This window comes from Salvia miltiorrhiza, chromosome 1, assembly GCF_028751815.1.
Source record: "Salvia miltiorrhiza cultivar Shanhuang (shh) chromosome 1, IMPLAD_Smil_shh, whole genome shotgun sequence".
NCBI classification, from domain to species: domain Eukaryota; kingdom Viridiplantae; phylum Streptophyta; class Magnoliopsida; order Lamiales; family Lamiaceae; genus Salvia; species Salvia miltiorrhiza.
In genome coordinates this window covers 29,340,239-29,362,102 of record NC_080387.1, presented here as the reverse complement: position 1 = coordinate 29,362,102, position 21,864 = coordinate 29,340,239, and the positions used below count along the sequence as shown (strand labels likewise).

General features: G+C 39.0%; 1 protein-coding gene and 1 long non-coding RNA gene across 2 annotated transcripts; both read left to right on the top strand.

Annotated features, from left to right (window-relative positions):
- The first annotated feature begins 13,520 nt into the window (after nt 1–13,520).
- LOC131018719 (partner of Y14 and mago-like) lies at nt 13,521–16,630 on the top strand. The gene is made up of 4 exons (XM_057947428.1): nt 13,521–13,824; nt 13,939–14,058; nt 15,920–16,129; nt 16,221–16,630. Exons 1-4 carry the CDS (start codon nt 13,648–13,650, stop codon nt 16,368–16,370), a joined length of 657 nt encoding a protein of 218 aa, XP_057803411.1. The 5' UTR covers nt 13,521–13,647; the 3' UTR covers nt 16,371–16,630.
- A 4,520-nt stretch (nt 16,631–21,150) lies between these two features.
- Nucleotides 21,151–21,575, top strand: LOC131018714 (uncharacterized). The gene is made up of 2 exons (XR_009100090.1): nt 21,151–21,311; nt 21,383–21,575. It is a non-coding gene; the product is annotated as an uncharacterized LOC131018714 (long non-coding RNA).
- The last annotated feature ends 289 nt before the right edge of the window (nt 21,576–21,864 follow it).

The window sequence follows — 21,864 nt, the reverse complement described above, 5'->3', positions numbered from 1 at the left end:
AGGGGAGTTTACTAGGCCAACTACTTCCTACTTCATCATAAAACCACCAAAAAACAAGTAACATTCCAACCTAGTTGTGGCCAAATTCATTCAAGCAGAATTTTGGGCGACAATAAAACAAAAGGATGTGATGGAGTTCAATCGAGAAAGTGAGAAGTGTTACCTGCCGAGGGCCCGACGCTAGACTCTGCGTCGTCTTCGAAATTCAATTTCCGGGCTGCCGGGGTTTCACCCGATCGCATACGTCATGGTATGTGACATCGGCGCTGACTTCTTTGTTCAAGGCTTCCATTGCACATATACATGCATGTGGCGAATCGGCAGGACGCACTGGCTTACATTCTTCTTCGCGCTCAACAAGACGCCTGATCAAGTAAGAATCAAGTGCAATGTTCCATTTCCCATTGTATAGAAACCAATCTTGTGAAGGCTCACCAAATTGTTTCATTCTTGCTTGAAGTAGCTAATTTTTGCTAAGGATGAGCATATATAATGGTGTAATTCTCTGTTTTAGCTTTGACCAAAATGTGTAAAAAAAATGAAGGTTGCTTAATAACATTAATTGTGGGCTGTTGGTGGTTGAATAAAGTTTAAAATTGAGTTGAGATGACATGTTTCTTCTAATTTTTAATCCTCTTGCGCAACCAATTTCACAGAAATGCAAGACAAGTTATGATCTATTCAAAGCTCACTGCAAAAAATGAATCATTTCAATTAATTAAATGTTATCCAACTACTACAAAGGAGAGGTGATTCTCGAATAAGCAAAAATGAGGAAAGATTTTGTGATGCTAAAATATATGATTTTGTAAGCATTTAATAAGTACAAAAATGGGTAATTTAAGATGATAAATTTGCAAAAAAGGCAACATTCTGTAAGCACAAATATAAAGTAGTACAAAGTAGATAAATTTTAAAGAATTTGAAACACATTATATAAGAATTGCATGCAAGTGTTAAAATATAACTTGTGCACGGAGGTTTAATATACCAATTGGTGCAGAGTATAATCATTAAATTTTGGGTGCAATAATTAAAATCCACCACACAAATCCTTTTATATTCCTTTAATGGGTGGATGTATAGCAAATCACATTTTAATTCTTCAGCTATGCGTTTGATCTCCATCACTTATGAATATAAAACCTCCCAACTCCTCATTCATGCAGATAGTCTTTCTCCATTTTGTTCTTGCGTGTAATATCCACAAGATGTCCTTAACTGAAATTGATGCGCAATCGTTGTATATCTACGACGAACAATGGGCTGCCAAGCATGACTCATTTCTACTGGAGGCTTTGCTCGCGAAGAAGGACGAATGCAGTCCCGTCCCGCCGCACAAATCGTTTCACGCGAAGTTGTGCGTGTTGGATGCTTTCAACCGTGCCTTTGACACCAGCATTGGGCTCACCGATATTGAAGAAAGACTCGCTTTTCTCGAAGGTCGCCACAAGACCTTCAAGCGCATATCCAAGCAGAATGGGACACATTGGGACGTCGACAAGAACATGGTTATTGCATCGGAAGTGGTTTGGGAAAAAATCATCAAGGTAAGCAAATAAAATTTCTATATTGGTGTTAAGACCTCTGCTATGATTCTATTATACATCTGCTGATTTTGTTCTATTTTAAGGACGATGAGTTCGCCGAAGCTTATTTCTGGAAGGGTGAACCTGAATGGCGCAATCTAAGCTTGCTTTTCGACCCAGACACTGTGAAAGCGGAGCCATCACGTAGCCGCAATGTGATCATCATCAGCGATTCACCAACTGCCAAGTTTACACCGAGTGCAACCATTCCACTCGATTCTCCATACTCAGAAGGAGAGGTGACCTCTCCCCCATTCATTGCGCCCCCGGTCTGCGGATCGCAGAGGCGATTGTCTTTCGATGGCAAAATCGAAGGCACTAGTAAGTGGCCTTCAATCGAGAAAAGGCTGCAATTCCCAGAGGAAAATGCTGTCCCAGAGGGAATGCTGTTGCTCGGGAGTCGGTGGATCTCGGTCGCGATGGAAAAGGCGAAGACTCTGGTGATGCTGCATCTCACGCTGTTGTGGAGGCTTCTTGTGCTTCGTCCTGGGCTCCTTGGCCCTAGGCAGTTGAAGCCTTATTTAACATTTCCTAAGTGCTTGCTTGTTGGTGTTTATAGTTATGTTAACTTTGGTGTTTCGAAGTCTATGTAAGGCTATTATGAAGGCATTTTATTTTGTCATTCCCCCTGCCCTTGTAAGGCTATTTAAATCTATGGGGGGAATATTGTAAATCATCTTTTGACTATTATAAATCTAGTAATGCATTATCTTAAAATGCTATTATGAAGGCATGCTCTAGTCATTGAAATACAGACGGGAGGCGCCACTCATTGCTGAAATGATTCAGCTGAGAAATATAACTCAATAAAAATGGGCAATTTCCGATGAAAACATAAGTTAGAACATATATTATAATCACCAACATAACAGAGTTTTCATAGAACATAGAACCTAGATCATTCCACGCCCACATAACATATATAATAATCCCTAAACATCACCAACATCTTAACAAAAAGGGCTATGGAAAATGGAATGAAGTAGTAAAAACATATAAATTTCAGTAGTTGACTTCAAGCTAAGTTCAAAGATAGGCCTAGAGCAACTTCCCAATTACAATCCCACACACTACCGTGATAACCAACAAAAAAAGAGAGGGATTTGGACTTCATCTCTGGGGGTAAATCGAGCGTGCGTGTTAGAGCTCGGCTGTGGGGAATCTACAACTTCGGATGTTGATGCGTGCTCCGAGTGTAGTGGCTGGTAATTAGGCGCTGAATATAAGCTGGTATTGTGTAACAGCCCGGCTCCAGAGTTGACGGCTGTCCCCACAGACCAACACGAGTCTTTTCTAGCGTGTTTTGTCCTCACTCGCACGCTCCCTGAGAAACTTCCCAGGGGGTCACCCATCCCGAAATTGCTCCAAGCCAAGCACGCTTAACCTTGGAGTTTCTTTCGCATAGTCATCAGAAAAGAAGATGCATCTTGTTGATATGAGTAGCACATATCAAATCACTTAAGCTCTCCTCGAATATGCAGTCCCATACCTGCATATTCTTGGAATCCATCTCGTTCGGGTGTGTTTCGGTTCATCCCTGTGCCCCTCCGCTTGGAAGTCTTAACCGGAGCCGCTCCTTGTCCGTGCCTCTTTTGCACCGGCGATCACTCCGCACTTCGTCCCCGGGCGTCACAGGCCCACCAGCTTCCGCTTGGTTCGTCCTCGAACCACACCGTACTGGGAGAGGTTCGGCTCTGATACCACTTTGTCGCAGCCCGGTTCGTCGATTATCGGCATAAGATTTTTGTCTATCCTGTGACTCTTTCATTCGTTGTTTGATCTGTCGGACAATTGTAATCATTTCTTCCACAACATCGGGTCCTAAGACTCTTCTTTCACCCACTTCATCCCAATAAAGAGGAGATCGACACTTCCTCCCATACAGAGCTTCGTATGGTGCCATGTTGATCATTGCTTGAAAACTATTATTATAAGCAAACTCAATAAGGGGTAGAGCTTGTTCCCATTGCGTGCTTTGATCCAATACAATGGTTCTGACCATATCTTCTAAAGTTTGAATGGTCCTTTCAGATTGCCCATCAGTTTGGGGATGAAAAGCTGTACTGAAATTCAGCTTGGTGCCCAATTCTTTCTGTAGGCTCATCCAAAATCGTGAGGTAAACTTAGAATCTCGGTCCGACGTAATAGTTATTGGTATTCCATGTAATCGTACTATTTCTCGGACATACAATTGGGCCAATTTGTCAGAGCCATAAGTAATGGGGATTGGAATAAAATGAGCACTCTTCGTAAGTCGGTCTACGATTACCCAAATTGCCGTATTTCCTCTTTTGGACTTTGGCAGACCGGTTACAAAATCCATTGTTATATGCTCCCATTTCCATTCCGGAACTTCCAACGGTTGTAACTTCCCATAAGGTCGTTGGTGTAACGCCTTTACCTGTTGACAAGCCAAGCATCGTTCAACAAAAGAAGCTATGTCTCGTTTCATTCCTTCCCACCAGAATTTCTGTTTAAGATCTTGATACATTTTGGTGCTTCCTAGGTGAGCAGTATATGGCGTTTTATGAGCTTCACTCATGATTTCGTCCTTTAAGCTTTTATCATTCGGAACAACAAGTCTTCCCTCGAACAAAATTGCATTGTTTGCTGCTTCTTTATATCCACTAACTTGTTCTGTCCGATTTTGAGTCGTAACCCTTCTAACTTCTCATTATTTCTCTGCGCATTGGCCACCCTGGCTCTTAGATCAGGAGTTATTGTCAAGGTTGCCATCATACCCTCCATAGTTTGCGGTGGCAAAATCACTTCTAGCTTCAATTTTTCAAAATCCTTGATGAGTTCTTCTCTTTGTGTGAGGAGAAATCCTAGCTTGGATTGGCTCTTTCTACTTAAAGCATCAGCTACTACATTAGCTTTTCCTGGATGATAATTGATTCCACAGTCGTAGTCTTTGACTAATTCAAGCCATCGTCTTTGTCTCATATTCAGATCCTTCTGCTCAAAGAAATATTTGAGACTTTTGTGATCTGTATAGATTTCGCACCTAGCCCCATAGAGATGGTGTCTCCAAATTTTAAGTGCATGGACTACAGCTGCTAGTTCTAGGTCGTGTGTTGGATAATTAAATTCATGTGGTCGTAGTTGTCGTGATGCATAGGCAATGACTTTGCCGTTCTGCATCAACACACAACCTAGTCCAATCTTTGAAGCATCAGTGTAAATTGCATACTCTTTATCAGCTTCTGGCACTGCCAATACTGGGGCTGTAGTTAACTTATTCTTGAGTTCTTGGAAGCTCTTTTCACATTCCTCCGTCCATATAAATTTGGTATTCTTCTTGAGTAATTGGGTCATCGGCCGTGTTATCTTAGAGAATCCTTCAATAAACCTTCGATAGTACCCAGCGAGACCTAAGAAACTGTGAATTTCGTTAGCTGTAGTGGGTGATTTCCACTCTTGCACAACTTGTACTTTTGCAGGGTCAACCTTAATTCCTTCCGATGAGACAATATGCCCCAAGAAATTTACTTCTCTCAACCAAAATTCGCATTTGCTGAACTTGGCATAAAGTTTTTCAGCTCTTAATTTCTCCAATACAGTCTTGAGATGTTCTTCATGTTCTTCTTCACTCTTTGAGTAGATAAGAATATCGTCTATGAAGACCAATACAAACTTATCCAAATATGTGTGAAACACACGGTTCATAAGGTCCATGAACACTGCTGGGGCATTGGTTAACCCAAAAGGCATTACTACGAATTCATAGTGCCCATACCTTGTTCGAAAAGCAGTTTTAGGGACATCGTCTCGTCGTATCTTCAATTGGTGATATCCAGATCTTAAATCCATTTTTGAAAAGACACTTGCTCCTCTAAGCTGATCAAACAAGTCGTCTATTCTTGGCAGAGGGTATTTGTTCTTTAACGTGAGTTTATTTAACTCACGGTAATCGATACACATCCTCAATGTACCGTCCTTTTTCTTGACAAACAGGACTGGTGCTCCCCACGGAGACACGCTTGGTCGAATGAATCCTAGATCAAGAAGTTCTTGCAGTTGAATTTTTAATTCTTGCAATTCTTTCGGAGCCATTCTGTACGGTGCTTTGGATATTGGAGCAGCGCCAGGTTCGAGATCAATAGTAAATTCCACTTGTCTATCCGGTGGCAAACCCGGCAAAGCTTCTGGAAAAACGTCGTTATACTCCCGCACTACTGGTACATCACCAACGCTTATTTCTGATTTTACTTCTTTATTCAAATAGACCAAGTATGCTACATTCTTCCTATCCCGTAACAACTTCACGGTTTGCATTGCTGATAATACAACAGGTGTTTTCCTCTTTTGCCTTTCCATGCCGTAGAAGCAAGTGGGTTCTTTTCCTGGTGGTTGAAAACAGATTTCCCTCATTTCGCATCGAATCGTCGCATAATTTTCCGTCAACCAATTCATTCCAAGAATAATGTCCACGTCCCACATCGGCATTAAATGCAAACATTTAGCTGTCATCTTAAGGGGACCTAACTCAAAGTCCAAGTTAGGACAGGTGTGCTTAGTTGTGATACCCTTGCCTAGAGGAGTCATTACCCCCATTTTATTTTTATCTTGTTCTACATTAAGCTCAAAGGTATCTACGCAGGCATATGATATGAATGAATGCGAGGCACCAGTATCAAATAACACGATGATAGGCACACCCTTTAATTGACCCATACCTGCCAAATTACCTTGGTTCTTCTCAAAAGGTTTCTGCTCTAGGGCAAAAATCCGTTGGTGTTGTTGTTGATTCAACGGTTGCTTCTGTGGTGGTTGTTGTTGCTGCTGTTGCTGCTGCTGTTGTTGTCGCTGCTGTTGTTGTGGTTGATGTTGTTGTTGTGGCGGTGGAAAGTTTCCCTCCATAGCCTTTAGATTTGGAGTTGGGTTGGGGTACGGTCTTCCCCCTCTATTACCTCGTTGCTTATTTGGGCATTGGTTCGAGAAATGCCCCGCTTGTCCACATGTATAGCAGCTGTTACTACCAGCCTTACAAATTCCAGTATGCATTTTATTGCATTTGAAACACGGTGGAATTCCCTGTTGTCCCAGAGGTGGTTTGACATTTCCAGAGAATTGTTGCTGACCTAGTCCTTGCCATATCCTCTTGTTGGGCTGATTTTGATATTCCCACTTTCTTTTTCCTTTATGAGTTGAATTTTGATTAGCAAAAGGTGGATTCATAGGCGCTCGTGGCTTCGCCTGGTACTGAGGTGGTTCTGGTGCTTGAGATGCTTTCTCGGGCTGCATAGCTAATTCCATGTCAAGTGCCCTATTCAAAGCTTCGGCATAAGTTAAAGTATCTTGACTTGCCAATATTACTCGAATATCTTATCTCAGTCCAGCACAGAAAAGTTCAGACATCTTTTCATCTGTGTCTACTTTATATGGAGCATAACGAGCTAAGTCGCAGAATTCACGGTCATACTCTGCAACAGTCTTCTTTCCTTGCTTCAAATTAGTAAATTCCATTTCCTTTTGCTTACGATAACTCCGGGGAACATATTTGTCAACAAGAGCAGTTTTGAATTGCTCCCAAGTTAAATTCTCCATTTGTTCCGGAGTATAAGTCTTTTGCCTAGCCTCCCACCAGTAGTCAGCTGAGCCTTTTAGTTGAAACGATGTGCATAAAAGACGTTCTTGATCATTACACCTTAGGAAACGAAAGATTCGCTCCATAGATCGGATCCATTCTTCCGCTTCTACCGGATTTCCTGTCCCACTAAAAGTAAGTGGGTTCTGACGAAGAAAAAGTTCTTCTATTCTCCTTTCAGGTGGTGGAGATGGAGGTGGTGTAGGTTCCTGATCATATACACCTGCTAGTTCTCGATTTCTTCTTTTAGGCGGCATTCTATTTTCAATGCACAAAGTCTATATTAAGTACATCATCATTGCAAAATAACTCATACTTAAGCAATTCACATTTAACTCAACAAATAGTAACTCATGAAATTTGCTAAACGACCGCGTAGGTCATCATCATATATCATCAGGTAAAAGCTGCCTCCTCGGAGGACTTTTACAAAATAGCAGGGATATGTACAACAAAAATCCCTAGTACTAATCCTGATATTCTACTATATAAATATCACAACTAGTACTATACCACGGTGCGGTCTACTAGACTCCGCATCCGTATCACCAAAACATATATATACATCTACACACCACACATAGCTATATACATCTATGTACATACATAAAGTTACTACACCTCCTATCTAACCATCATCAAAGAGTAGCTAACATCTGCTCATGCTGCACTGGACTCGCTAGGCTCCGTCTCTGTCTCGCCCTCATGTTGTGGAACCTCGTGAACTCTCACACCCTTACCTGCAGAATCCTTCCTCAAGAACACACGTATCGTCTGACTGTGTGTCTCTGCCTCGTGTGTATCATCCGAGTCGACTACCACATCCGCTTGATTTAGATCTATCGGTTCTCGGCGTATGGTTCCAACAGTTGGCTGCATTCCAGGAGAATCCACATGATCTCGAGGTACACCAGGAGGTCTGGAAGGTCCAGCTTCAAACTCGTCGCGGGTGCGGGTTCCAAGGATGGTACAGTCGGACGTGAGTGTTTGTTGAGAAGTTGTCTCACTACCAGAGGAAACCACTATGTAAATCGGTGTAGGAGAACGAAGTAGAGCAGCTATCTCGTCATCAGTATCAGACTCAAGGAGTGGGGCCACCTGAACTGGCTCGGGCGGCACATACGGGGCAGGGTCATCTCGTGGTAGGAAATCAGCAATGCCTCCTCCAGCTTGGATGTAATCTCCTGGTAGCGTGTATGGTCCATAAGGAGCTGCCCCATAACGGTAATACTGATGACTAACCGCTGCCATGAAACCTGGAAAATCTACATACAGGTCGTACTCTTCACCATAATGGTATAAGTAGTCTGAGGCAATGGAGGTCGCCCAACCCTTCCAGTCGGATGGAAGTAGAGTCAACAGTCGAATAATGCCATCATACGAGGAGATCCCATACATGCTAGCTGCCAACCAGTGCTCGTGGAAGTGGGCAAGAAATTCCCCCAATGTGTCTCTCCAGCACATGCCATAGTGGAGGTACTCCCAGCGGATCTCATCCTGTGTCGCTCTAGCACTAACTCTCTTCCTCGCGGTACGTAGGGTACGAGCCATCCTGCCCAATATAACCTTTACAACTTAGCTTAACATAATACTCATAAAAACTAACTCCTAATAAATCTCCCAAATAATGAAATAGTTCACTCAAATAACACATACTTAAATAATTAAATACTCATCTAAATCACTTACAAAATCATAAAAAGTTTAAAAATAAACAATAATCCAAAATTAATCTCATAAATATATCCATCACTTCATTCATCAGAATCTCAAACTCTTTAAATCACATCAAAATAATTTTTTTTTGAATGGAAATAATTTAAACTCATACCTGATTAAGCTGGATGAGATGGTGTGCTGAGCATTCATCATTAATATTCTAGTAGTCTAGAGATACAATCTAGACTAAACTCAAAATAATTTAGGCTCAGAGCAAAGGGCCTGCTCTGATACCACTTTTAACAGCCCGGCTCCAGAATTGACGGTTGTCCCCACAGACCAACACGAGTCTTTTCTAGCGTGTTTTGTTCTCACTCGCACGCTCCCTGAGAAACTTCCTAGGGGGTCACCCATCCCGAAATTGCTCCAAGCCAAGCACGCTTAACCTTGGAGTTTCTTTCGCATAGGCACCAGAAAAGAAGATGCATCTTGTTGATATGAGTAGCACCTATCAAATCACTTAAGCTCTCCTCGAATATGCAGTCCCATACCTGCATATTCTTGGAATCCCTCTCGTTCGGGTGTGTTTCGGTTCATCCCTGTGCCCCTCCGCTTGGAAGTCTTAACCGGAGCCGCTCCTTGTCCGTGCCTCTTTTGCACCGGCGATCACTCTGCACTTCGTCCCCGGGCGTCACATATTGGGTGCTATTTCTGGCCACGAATGATGGTACTCGTCGTACCAAATGAAGCCTCCTACGTGACCTCTCCTTGTAGGACATGTATAATACCATCTCCCCGGGTGTTGAGCCTTCGGGCCGGCACACATTAGCAACATTCCACGTCGGCAACTGCAAGAAGGTGCTATTTGCCCTTCCATGAATCTGAAATTTCAACAGATTTTAAACCATTACAAAATGAAAGCATAATCCCACATCAAGTAAGAAACCAATCCTAGACAAATAAGCATCAAGTATAGACAACATATTAGATACCCCTCTGGAAGACAACAGATTTTACTTGATGAAACCAATCATCAAGTAAAATTTCAACAGATTTTACCGTGAAATTTCAATAGATTTTACTTGATGAAACCAATCATCAAGTAAAATCTATCATCAAGTATAGACAACATATTAGATACCCCTCTACAAGTAAGAAATCCATAATCAGCAACCAAATCAAACAAATAAGCATAAATAATAAAAACCAAACATAACATATCCCAAGCATATCAGCATTTGAACAATCACCATCCTAGACAAATCCTTAATCCAAGACAGTCGACATAGACATACCATAATAAAAAATAAAACAGCAAGTTAACCACATGCTCGCAATAAAACAAGCTTTATAAACATTCACCACCATAATCCAAGCAAGAAATTGCAACTAAAAGTAAGGTCAGTTAGGCAATCTTTAGTCCCTAGCAAATGTGTGCAGACAAAACGAGCCAAGTTTCACTAGAAAATCTACAAATGTGAAGCAATTCAAATGTTGTTTAAATAATTGAGCCACATGGCTTGGGCAATTGCATCTCGCTCCGCATTCCATACGGGTGACTCTATTCCATCGATGAATTCACCCTCAATCTCAGCATCCTCCTGCTCGTTCGTAGTTGCATTATCAAATTCTTGCTCGATAGGATCGTCGGCCATTTCCGCTCAAATGAAATTATTCAAAATGAAGCACGACATGATTAGTCGGTTTTGGGTCTTCACGGGATAAAAGGTTGTGCTTCTCAAGATACCCCAACGCATTTTCATAATTCCGAAAACACGTTCAATAACGTTTCGTGCCTTCGAATGGCGTAGGTTGAATAATTCCATTGCATTTTGCGGTCGGGCTGTGTTCGCTCCCCATTCCTTTAGATGGTAGCGTATGCCCTTGTACGGAGTAAGAAATCCCTCGCTATTGGCATACCCGTTGTCGCATAGATAATAGTTTCATGTTTCATTAAACTCTACACCGTCAGGCTTCAAGTAAAATTCATTACTAAAGTACAGAAATTTCATTTGATAATCAAGAGAAGTACCTTTAGGCACCCTTAACCCATTCACCCGTATGAGGGCATCACGTAATATTCTTGAATCCGCCGCCGAACCCTCCCAACCAGGCAACGCGTGATGAACTTCATATTTTAATCACAAACAGCGAGTGTGTTAGTAGATATCTGCCCTTTCCGTGTTCGGTACCTAGGCTTGTCAGCATTGCTCACCAGTACGTTTATATATGTGCCATCAAGAGCACCCAAACAACCCTACATAGTGAAATTTCAGAATTTTCAGCAATTTAGATGAAGATGGACAGAATAAATTAGTTGAATATGTAATATAAGTACTTTTTCAGAATATTCACAGCCTAAACACCAAAAAATGAATAATGAGTTACCTTGAACCATCGCCATCTGTTGTCCGTACAATCATCTGGAACGGGGACAGGTTTGACAAGTAAAACAATGTGCAATTTTAGAATTGCCTTTAGGACGAGGTGCACGAATTTTGACACAGTTTGACCGGGCCGCCAAAAATCGAACCTCACAACCCTATTTTTTTGTGGTGTGCTAAAATGGACAAAAACATTGCCACTTGTTCTTCCACCTTAATGAACCTCCCATCTGATAACCCCCCTAAATCACGTAATAAAATGCAAAGTCGACCGAATGTGTTGCGGTCCATGCGTAAGTTCGCTAGACAAGCGACATCACTAACACCCACAAGCCTATTCATATGCATAACTTGATCAGGAATGCGTTTAATCATACCAAAAGCTGCCCTATTGGAACCCCTTTTTCGTTTACGTGATGCCATCCTAACCATAATATGGTAAGCTACCAGTAATAAAATCAAACGTTGATGGAAAAGTTGTTCTTCCATCAACAAGTATATGCACAGTGCATTAACGTCATCTGTTGGCATTTTGATTCTCAACCAACAAATGCAAAATACGTGTCTGCAAGCGACTAAAAATATTATCCCAAAGCAATATGTGAATCTTCAGACGAATAACACATAATTAAAGTGGCAGAAGACATTTCAGATATTTAGCACTTCTCGAACACCCAAAATCAGAAAACAACCATCAAATTTCACAAATTGGGTAATTTCCCAAATCTCAAAAGAGCAGACAAATTCCATATCGGATTCAAATTACTCATAGCTTATCAACCAACAAAAAAAATGAAATGATATTTGTTAATTCACAAGGACACAAACAGAAGTGACAGCAAGTAATTGGTAACGATATTCTGCAAATCACAATGGAATACCAATTCCATAGCCAAACATTCAAAGCTAACATTCCAGATATTAACCAAAGCAAAATCATATTTCAAAGCCCATCTTCCATTATAATTCACAACTAATCTCATAGTATGAGCTATTTTTCAAGACTAAGGCAGCCTACCCTAACGTTGTATATAAATCTAGAGCAAATACCTTTTTTGATTTCGATAAAGATGAAACTCTCCCTCAACGAAAAGCTGCCTGCACCAGATGAACAACACTACACTAGATCTGCAAGTAATCAAAAAATATCGAAGTGATTAAAAATCCATGAAGTAAAAATAGGCAGGGCAATTCAGTTTGTTCTCGATGTCAAAATTTAAAAAAAATTAAGAAAAACTACAAGAGAGAAGTCATTTCAATCTAAACGCTAGACCAAATGATAAGCTACACCACAATTTCATGATAATTGACAATATTTACGCAGCTCATTTTGGACTTCCTATCGCAAGCAATAATCTAGGCGAAAAAGAAAGCTTCCAGACCAATTTTTTTCAACCCCAAAAGCAAATTTGTGGATCCAATTAACATGTCGATAAAAAAAAGGGGGCTTGAAAACAAAAAACCCTAAAATCAAACTCTTCGAATTTGATTTCACCACGCAGCACCTTAGAGGGATTTCGCAGATGAATCAATCAAAAAATACGCAAATGGATTTCGAAATTTCACAAATCTGATTTCAAAGAAAAAAAAATCAAATTTGCAGACCCTAATCGCACCTACCACCAGAAATCTCACCTTCTACTGCTTCAAAATATCACTTTCGATGAATTCAATGCGTGTCTGCCGACGAGCCATTTGAAGAACTCATGGTCGTTGTGTCAAAGAAATGGCGAGCGGGAATTGACGAAGCTATCGATTTTGAAGTAGAATGAGGGATAAAATCGTAAACGGAAAAATTAATCTAAGTCACTGTTGAAGGAGGCATAATTGATCTTGGGGTCAGCAGTGGATGAGTTTTCTAGCTGGAAAAGTAACTTTGGAGCGGGCTTATGATTTAATGCGGGCTTGGAAGAATATTGGTGAAGCCTATCAAACAGGCAGAAATGGGGAGGAAAATAATTTATCTCACCTAATAACACCTATCAAACACGTCCTAAATAGCAATCTATTCTATACTAATAAAAAAAGAGCCTAAGACATCTAAGACACAACTTATGAATTGCTTATTTTACTCCTATTACATATTTTATTTTAAGGTTATTTTACATATTATAAATTTATAAAAATATATTAATTCATTAGATATTACTATGTGATATATATTTATAGCTATTGATAAGGCTTATAGATAAATATATATATTCAATAAATTATCTAATTACTTTGAATTAATAAACTTTCTAAATTAATGGATTATCAAATAAAATAACATTAATTATGTATACAACGTATACTTAAAAAAATGTTAACAAAAAACATGATAATCAAGTTTTCCCTCTAAAAAATAAATTCATAAACGAGTTAAATGTAATTGCAGAGACTGCCGCCACTGCGAAGCCATTTTCGTTTTCCATCTGAGATAGAGATGAACGGTGGAGGAGCTGAGGATGCGGCGGAGTTGCACCACCAAACCCTAAAAGAAGGGGAGAGGATTCTGGGGCCCACGCGCCGCCCCGACGGAACCCTACGCAAGCCTATTCGCATACGCCCGGGTTATACGCCCCCGGATGAAGTTCCTAAATATCAATCCAAAGGTTCAATGGTAAGTGCTCGCCACTAGGGATTTGGAACTGTGTTTGTGCGTGTTTTTTTCCCCTTTTTCTTCGTTAATATTAAGGAATGTTGAAATGGACTGTCACGGTGGCGGCTGTGGCAGTGGAAGAAGGAGATGTCGACGATGCAAGAGGTGCCGCCGGGATATGATCCGGTGGCGGAACCGAAACCCAAGTCGAAATCAGCTAAGAGGAATGAGAGGAAGAAAGAAAAGCGTCAGCAGGTAAATAAGCGAACAAAGATGTTTTTTTTTGTTTTTTTGTTTTTTTAGGGTTTGATTTTCAAGTAGTAAGATGCCCCCGTCTTCCATGAATTGACTAATTGTTATACAGTTTGGCGACTGAATGTGGGATTGATTGATAGTTAATAGTTTTCAGCCAATTTTAGGGATCAGTTGAAAAAGACTGTAGGTTAGTTAACGAGGTTGGTGATTTATTTAAAAAGAGGTTAACTTGGAAGTACTCGAAGTTTATAGTAAAGTGTATTCTAGGCTTCTCTGGTGATCTGGGCAATGATATATGGTTTTTCACTGGTTCTGGTGGTTCTTGAATGGTTAGACATTTATCCCTTTTCCCCTTTTCTGCTGCCAATTATGATTGTTGTATTTAGATATTACTCCTTTGGAAATTCATCACAGCATCATGATTTGCCTCATATTGCTGTTGATTTCATATCTGGGGAGCTGGTGGTTTGCGACGAATCAATCAGGATCTGAAAAATATACGCAATAATTGTCTGCATTTTGGGCGGCCAATTTCAGAATAAAGTTTTTGTTTGATGCTATTGCGGGGATGAGATCTGTCGTAGATCATTCCATTTCTCCTTGGACTGAATGCTTTTGTTTTTAATCAACAGTTGCAAACAAGTTTGTTGCAAAAAACAATGAATCGTACTGGGAAGGAATAAGATGTTCTGAGCATTTCTTATTGATCTTATTACTAGGTATCTAAATTATTTTGGGGAGTCTTCAGTAAATGAATGAGTCAGATATATTTAGATAGGCACCTATCATATGAGTTATTTTCTTGACGTTTCCCTTATGAACTCGTAATGATAAAACTAAAACTAATTGTTAGTTGAGAGTTGTTTTTTTTAAGTCTGTCCTGCAGTTGAACTTCAAGTCCTTACGACATAGAGTTAGGCAATAAATAAGTCTATGGAGAGATCATTTGAATTCCATCCAACCTCCAGAACTTTTTTATTGCAATTTTCTGATTATGGCACTTGCAATATTCAAGAACACATTTTACTTGCTTGACCAAATTAATAATCTGAAGTTATTTATGTCATGACCAACCAATTATGTAAACTTCAATATGCATTTGACTTCACCAAATCTCGAATTATCACATAATGCTGTCAGCTGCTAATTTAGAGAAAAAAGATAGTGCTACTAGTTGTCAAGCTCATGAGGAGCATGCAAGCTGCTATGATCGGAATTACCCAAACCATAGCTTGAATCCGATGACTCTTTGCAGTCAAGTTGCTGAATATGAAGATGCACTGCAGATAGTAATGTGGGACTCATTGATGTTTCATTTTGGGACTAATTTCTCAACAAAATATCCCTATGCCCTCATCCTTTAAAAAGAATGCTCATTCTCCATTACCATAGATCAATTTGGGTAAAGGTGTATTTAAGAAGACATGTGGAGTTTTGTTTTCTTAAAGTCTCATGGAACATTGGTATCAGTTCTTCAACGTATTGTTCTACCAAACCAAAATGTATCAGTGTGCTTGTTTAAACTGTCGGTGTTTACTTGGAGTGATAGTTATCAAGGGTGGATGTCAGTCATTCTTACAGCTAATTCCTAAGCTGACAGCTCTTGCTTATTTGTGTGACAGTGATATACGTTTTATGCTCTTTGATGTTGGGCCAAAGTTATGAAGAGTTTGTTCAAGATATTTCTTCATCACGTGTTGTTATTTTTTGGACTTGGATACCTCATATAAGGCTTGATCGATTGACCTGATAAAATGAGCATTAAAGCTATTCAGTTTATGCACTTCTATGTGGAAAAGTGTATGTTGATTTGGTGAGAATGCTACTTGAACTTATAAATATCTCTTACTTGTGGTAACAGGCTGCTCTTAACAAGGATAAGGATTCAGACCAAGATGATGATCTGTCTGCTAATTCCAACGATTTGCCAGAAAATGTGGAGTCGACTTCATCAAAGATGAGCTCTCTCTCTGTTTCCGAAAGTGCCTTGGCGGTTGCACCACCTACAGACTCAAATTCAGAAGATCAAGTTCAAGATATTGATAAGAAGATTCGAGCACTAAAAAAGAAGGTAATTTTTTTTTTATAATCAAGTAGGTGTATGCTGCTATTCTAACACATTGAAATGAGTGGTGATGCTTGTCTACTTACTGTGTTCTTAGATTCGTCTGACTGAAGCTCAGCAGCAAAAAACTCAGGAGGCATACATGAAACAGGAACAGCTGGAGAAGTTATCAAAGTTAGAAGGTTGGCGCAGCGAGTTGAAGCTCTTAGAAGATAAGAAATCCCAACTTAGAGCATCCATTTCATGATGTGATTCTTCATTACCTACCTACTTCAACACAAAAGCCTGAACATTTGCTTTCTCAAAGGAGCCTCATTTATGTTGAATTACCCAACTGCCTTTCTCTTTTTTTATTGAGAATTCTCATTTTAGTCATTTGTTTCATGATGAATGTTTAGAGTCATAACTTTAACTTATTTATGTATGCATGCATATTCAAATCTAAGTTTTATTGACTTTGTAATGCTCAATTCATAAAACAAATAGTGGTGTTCACTTCTTTTTCCAGAGGGGATTTGTAATAAATTCAATTTGATTTTGTCAAAATTCAACTAAATTATAATTATGTCAAAAATTGGAACGCCACCCCTGCTTGTAAATAACTCCACATATTAGCTATGAATCTAACAAGACCCTCATAGTATGAATCTATAGAAAATTTAGAAATATCGATTAGTAAATTGCGCTAGTTATATTAGAAAACCCTAATTATTTAACATTTCAAAATTAAAATTCATTTTGAGCTTCAAAGGTTTTTCTTTTTTTTGTTCTCTTTCCAAAAATAATGATCAAAAGTTTAGTAGAAATAAAATTAAATTGAGTTAGTGTTATTTACAGCAGAGTAGTAAAACCAGTAATCAATAATTAGGTAGGCCGGTTGGCCGCAATAATCATATCAAAGATATCGATGAGAGTCCCATTGGGATGGCCTAGTGGTTGGGGTGGTTGCCTGTTGTCCAAGAGGTCACAGGTTCGAGTACTCTCGGCCACAATAACTACTAGGTGGTGTGTGTGTGGTTTGTATTATTTATAATATAATTTCATCAAAAAAAAAAAAGATATCGATGAGCGGTGGCGGAGCGGAGGATACAACGGAAGTGCAAAAAACCCTAAGGGCCTGTTTGTTTGACACAGATTATGTCCAAGAAAAGTAATCTAATTCCAAAATATTAAATTCCTGTGATTGATTAAATTTTTAATAGATAGGGAAAGTAATAAGAATTTTGAATATAAGGAAAATAGTGCAACTTTCCATGATTCTTATTTCCTGGCTTTTCATAGGTATTCTTTTTCCTCATTCTCAGGATTCTTACTTATATATGTTTAATATTATTTGTATTATTTTATAAAATACAAATTATTACTATTATTATTATTCTCTCCGTCCACGAAATGAGTATCTATTTAAAGGTGGCACAGATTTTAAGAAATTGATTAAGTGTGTGTGAGTGGAATAAGGGGCTCACTTTTTATTGTGCGTGGATTGTGTGGGGACACTTATCAAAAAAGGAAATCGGTACTCATTTGGTGGACGGACTAAAAAGGAATATGAGTACTCATTTCGTGGACGAAGGGAGTATTATTTAGAAAGCAATATATCCGCGTGACCATTTTAAAGAAGGAAACATAAATTTTGGCCATTGATTTGAGAAACACAAAATCTGGCAATTTTTTTACGTTTTAGGATTGTTTAGCCCTTAATTAGGATGGACCGGATTCGGGTTTATGCGTAGACTTGCCCAAAAAAATTGGAACCGGGAACCGAACTGCCGAACCGAACCGTTCGGGACAGTTCTGGAACCGAAACCAAAATCGTGCTCGGCCGGTTCGATTACGATTTCCATTTCCTCAAACCGCCAGTTCCCGGTTTGAAACTGAGACCAAATCGTGGAATCAAAAACCAGGCTGGAACCGTACCAAAACTGCCTTGGAACCGTGAACCGATGGTTCCATGGTTAGAACCGGGAACCATGGAACCGCATTGAGTGGCATGTCTGCAAGAATTGATTGAGTGGCATGCATGCTTCACTTTTGTGCAAATTTTTGCAGAAGTTCACATGCCTGTATAAGAGCTTTCAATTGCAATCTCTGCAATGAATTTGAATTTGAATTTCAACACTCCTCCCAAATTCACTCAAATTCGACCTAAAAATACCCCCCAATCCCCATCATTTTCTCACACCAACAACTATTATCTCTCTACTCTTTTTTTGCATTTTTCTATGCTAAAGCTCTCTCTCTATTACTCTCTATATTAAAGCTCTCTCTATAATACTAAAGCTCTTTCTACACTCTTTCTCACATCAATAAAGCTCTCTCTACTATTCTTCTTCTTCTTCTTCTTCTTCTTCTTCTTCTTCTTCTTCTTCTTCTAATATCATCTCCTATTTTTCATCCTCACTATAAATGGCTTCTTCCGATTCCGGTGGTCGTAGTGGTAAGGGCAAAAATCTTATTGACTACGACGCTACCATTGTAAATATATTACGAGGCCCTTGTCGTCTCTGTGGTGTTGTTATTTGAGATGATCCCGATGAATCAACCTACGTTGGAAGTGAGGATCCTACTTCTCGAACCGTTAGAACCGTCCGATTTTTTTTATTTTTTTTATTTTATGTGATTTGTATTGTTTTATGTATTTTTGTGTAAAATTTAATGAAATTTGCTTTAATAAAATAAAAGACACAAGAAAATATAAATTTCATAATTACTTTATTTTTTAAATTGAACTTATAATTCAAAGTTACACCTTACAACTCTTATAAATACAATTTACAAATTACAACTTTTGGATTCTAGAATAAAATTAAGGCAACTTAGTTTACAACTTGTAATTGGAAAAAAAAGATGTTGGAACGCGGAGCTCGTTCCTTCTTCCCCGCCATTGATCGTTTAGCCCGGTGGCCAACTCCAAACTCGTCCATCTCATCCTCCAAATCAATGGCATCGGCAACGTCATGTTGCGTTTGGTACGTGGATGGAATTTCTTCATCGGATTGTTGTTGAACAAGGTGTGCCGCCATTTATGCATCGACACGAATTTGTCCCTCCTCCATTACTCCTCCGACAAGCCTAGTGCTTGATGTGCTCTTGATTTTGTAGGTATTTTCTGAGTTTTTAGTTGCATTACGATTTTATTTGTCGAGAAAGCGATAGAGAGAGCGCAAAAATATGCTATTTAGATCCAATTTTTTAGGAATACTACTTTATCTAAGTTTCAAAATCTTATGATGCGAGTTATTGCGTGGTGCTATGATTAAATTCTAAGAGATTTAGAATTCTTCTAATTTTCCACACTAGTTCATTAATCTTTTCTCCTTCAAAATTGTTATTTTCTAAATATGATGTTGTTGGAAATATAGCTTGTGGGCGATTACAATGAAATAGAAATGTAGAAGATTAGAATTACATGGAAATAAACTATATTGAACTTACACGGAAAGAAACCAGAATACAGAAGGCCGAGTCGAGGAGGATCTACGCCCCGGTAGTGTTCACGGTTTGGCGTGTTGTCTCCAAAGATGAAATGACTTCGTCTCGTGGGTAGCAACGCCGCAGACCAACGAGCTCCAACGAACTGGAACGAGGCGAAGACAAAGTTCTGGACTATATGAATGCAGAGAGTGCAGAGTGAGCTTGTATGTAGAAATTCTAAGTGTGATGGATGCATAGAGTGACTGTCCTATTTATAGGCACAGTCCACCCATTGGGGAGCCTGCAGCCTTAACTCCCATTAAGGGAATTCAAATGGTGCTAGGGAGCAGTGGCGGTTCTAGGATTTGTAATTTGGGGGTACTAAATGTATATGATGTCTGAAAATATTTGCATGGGGTTCGAGGGCGGGAGCACCCGAACTAATTTTTTTAAACATTCCGTACAATTTTTCTTTTATATTCATGTATAATCTTACTGAACATACAAATTACAATTAGAATCAACCACTTAATATAATAAATAATTGTTCGCAGTTCTATTCAACATTGAAAGTATATAAAGACCTACTTCTGCATTTTTTTTTTGAAAAATTATTTCATCTTCTAAAAGTATAAACTAATTCATTATTAATAATTCATAATTTTACTTTGACTCGATCATTGACTCAAATTCAACACTAAAAATTAACTAAGAAATAAAAATGAGTCAAAAATAACAAAAATTTAAGAAACTAATATAACAAATCACTATAAAATATTAAATAATTAACATGAATATAGAATATATTATATTTGTTCTTTTATATATATATATATATTAAAAAGATATAATAAATTTGCACCAATGTGGCTCCGCCACTGCTAGGGAGTTACAGGTGCAACAGCAAGCTGTTTGAATCCAGCCATGTAATCCCCGTGTGCACGTGTGGGCCCAAACGGATTGGGCCTCGTTCTTTGGGCCAAGAAATCGGTCGTCCAAATCGGGCATCAGACGTCGGACGTTGGGAGCCGGGGCCAGGCGAGCTGCGACGACGCGCGCGTATGGGCTTTGCAACCCAACACTTGTGCACACAGTTTTATTACATGTAGTGATGTAATAACTTATATACTGTAATACTCCCTCCGTCCCACGAAGCATGACACAGTTTCTTTTTTAGTCTGTCCCACGAAGCATGACACGTTTCTAAAAATGGTAAAAAATTTACCCTTTATTCACATTTTCACTTTTCCACCTACCACACTTAACACACAAAATATCAATTTCTTAATTCCCGTATCGAAAAGAAGTGTGTCATGCTTCATGGGACGGAGGGAGTGATTATTATCCACAAATCAATGTGGGATAAGCATTCATATCTCTTTAATGCTTATCAATTTCCTACAACTCCATATTTCAAGTACAAAACTTTAATTAATTATTTCTCACTCATCGGAAATCGGTTTTGAGTAATTAAATATACTACGATCATCTACTCGAAACGTAGATCGATTATGTGCCATTTAATTCTATTAAATTAAATATTTTTCATACTAAAAAATTAGTCAAATACTGGTCAACTTAAAACCAATTTCCTACGGCTGCTGCTTCATTTGGTTTGTGCTTTGCTGCTCCTTCATTTTCTCTCACTTCTTTTTCCTTTTATCGATAATCATCAGAGATCTGGGATGCTCTCGTGCTGTAGCCCAAGCTATTGTGGATAGTGCTGGCATTATTGTTCAAAATCCTGACTCGACAATCTGCTACGATGAAAAAGGTTGGTGAAATTATCCTCTGCAATCAATGTCCATCCAATATTTCATCCTTAATGGAAGATGTTATTTGCAGGTGCCAAATATGAGTTGCCCAAATATGTTGTGAGTGAGCCTGCAAATCTGATTCGTGACAGTTGAAGAGATATTAGAGGCAATATATTGGTAAATTGGCTTAGTTTGTAGAAAATTATGGAGTTAGTGCTTTTGATTTTATTGTCAAGAGATAATCTATATTTTTGGAAATTGGTGATTTATTTATGGAGGAGTAATATGGATTTAGTTATCATTTTGGGTATTTGGATGTGTAATGCATTGAATTAATCCATCCTCTTTCAACAAGCTTTCTAGCTTTTATGCTTTGGTTTGGTTTTTCATACTATTTAAGTTTGTCTCTCATTAGTGATTTGTTATCATATGTAGCTGCTTCTCTCCCTCCATAATCCAGCGATGATCCACCTTGAACCTTGAACCATCAACCCCGAACCCTCAACCTTCAACCCTTAACCCTAAATCCTAAAACCCTAAACCCTAAACCGTTAAAAGTCAAGAATAATT

Excerpts from the sequence above, each read along its gene's own strand:
- LOC131018719 (XM_057947428.1), top strand. The coding sequence starts at position 13,648 with ATGAACGGTGGAGGAGCTGAGGATGCGGCGGAGTTGCACCACCAAACC. Across the intron at positions 14,059-15,919 it reads AGAAAGAAAAGCGTCAGCAG|GCTGCTCTTAACAAGGATAA; the intron begins GTAAATAAGCGA and ends TTGTGGTAACAG. Across the intron at positions 16,130-16,220 it reads TTCGAGCACTAAAAAAGAAG|ATTCGTCTGACTGAAGCTCA; the intron begins GTAATTTTTTTT and ends CTGTGTTCTTAG.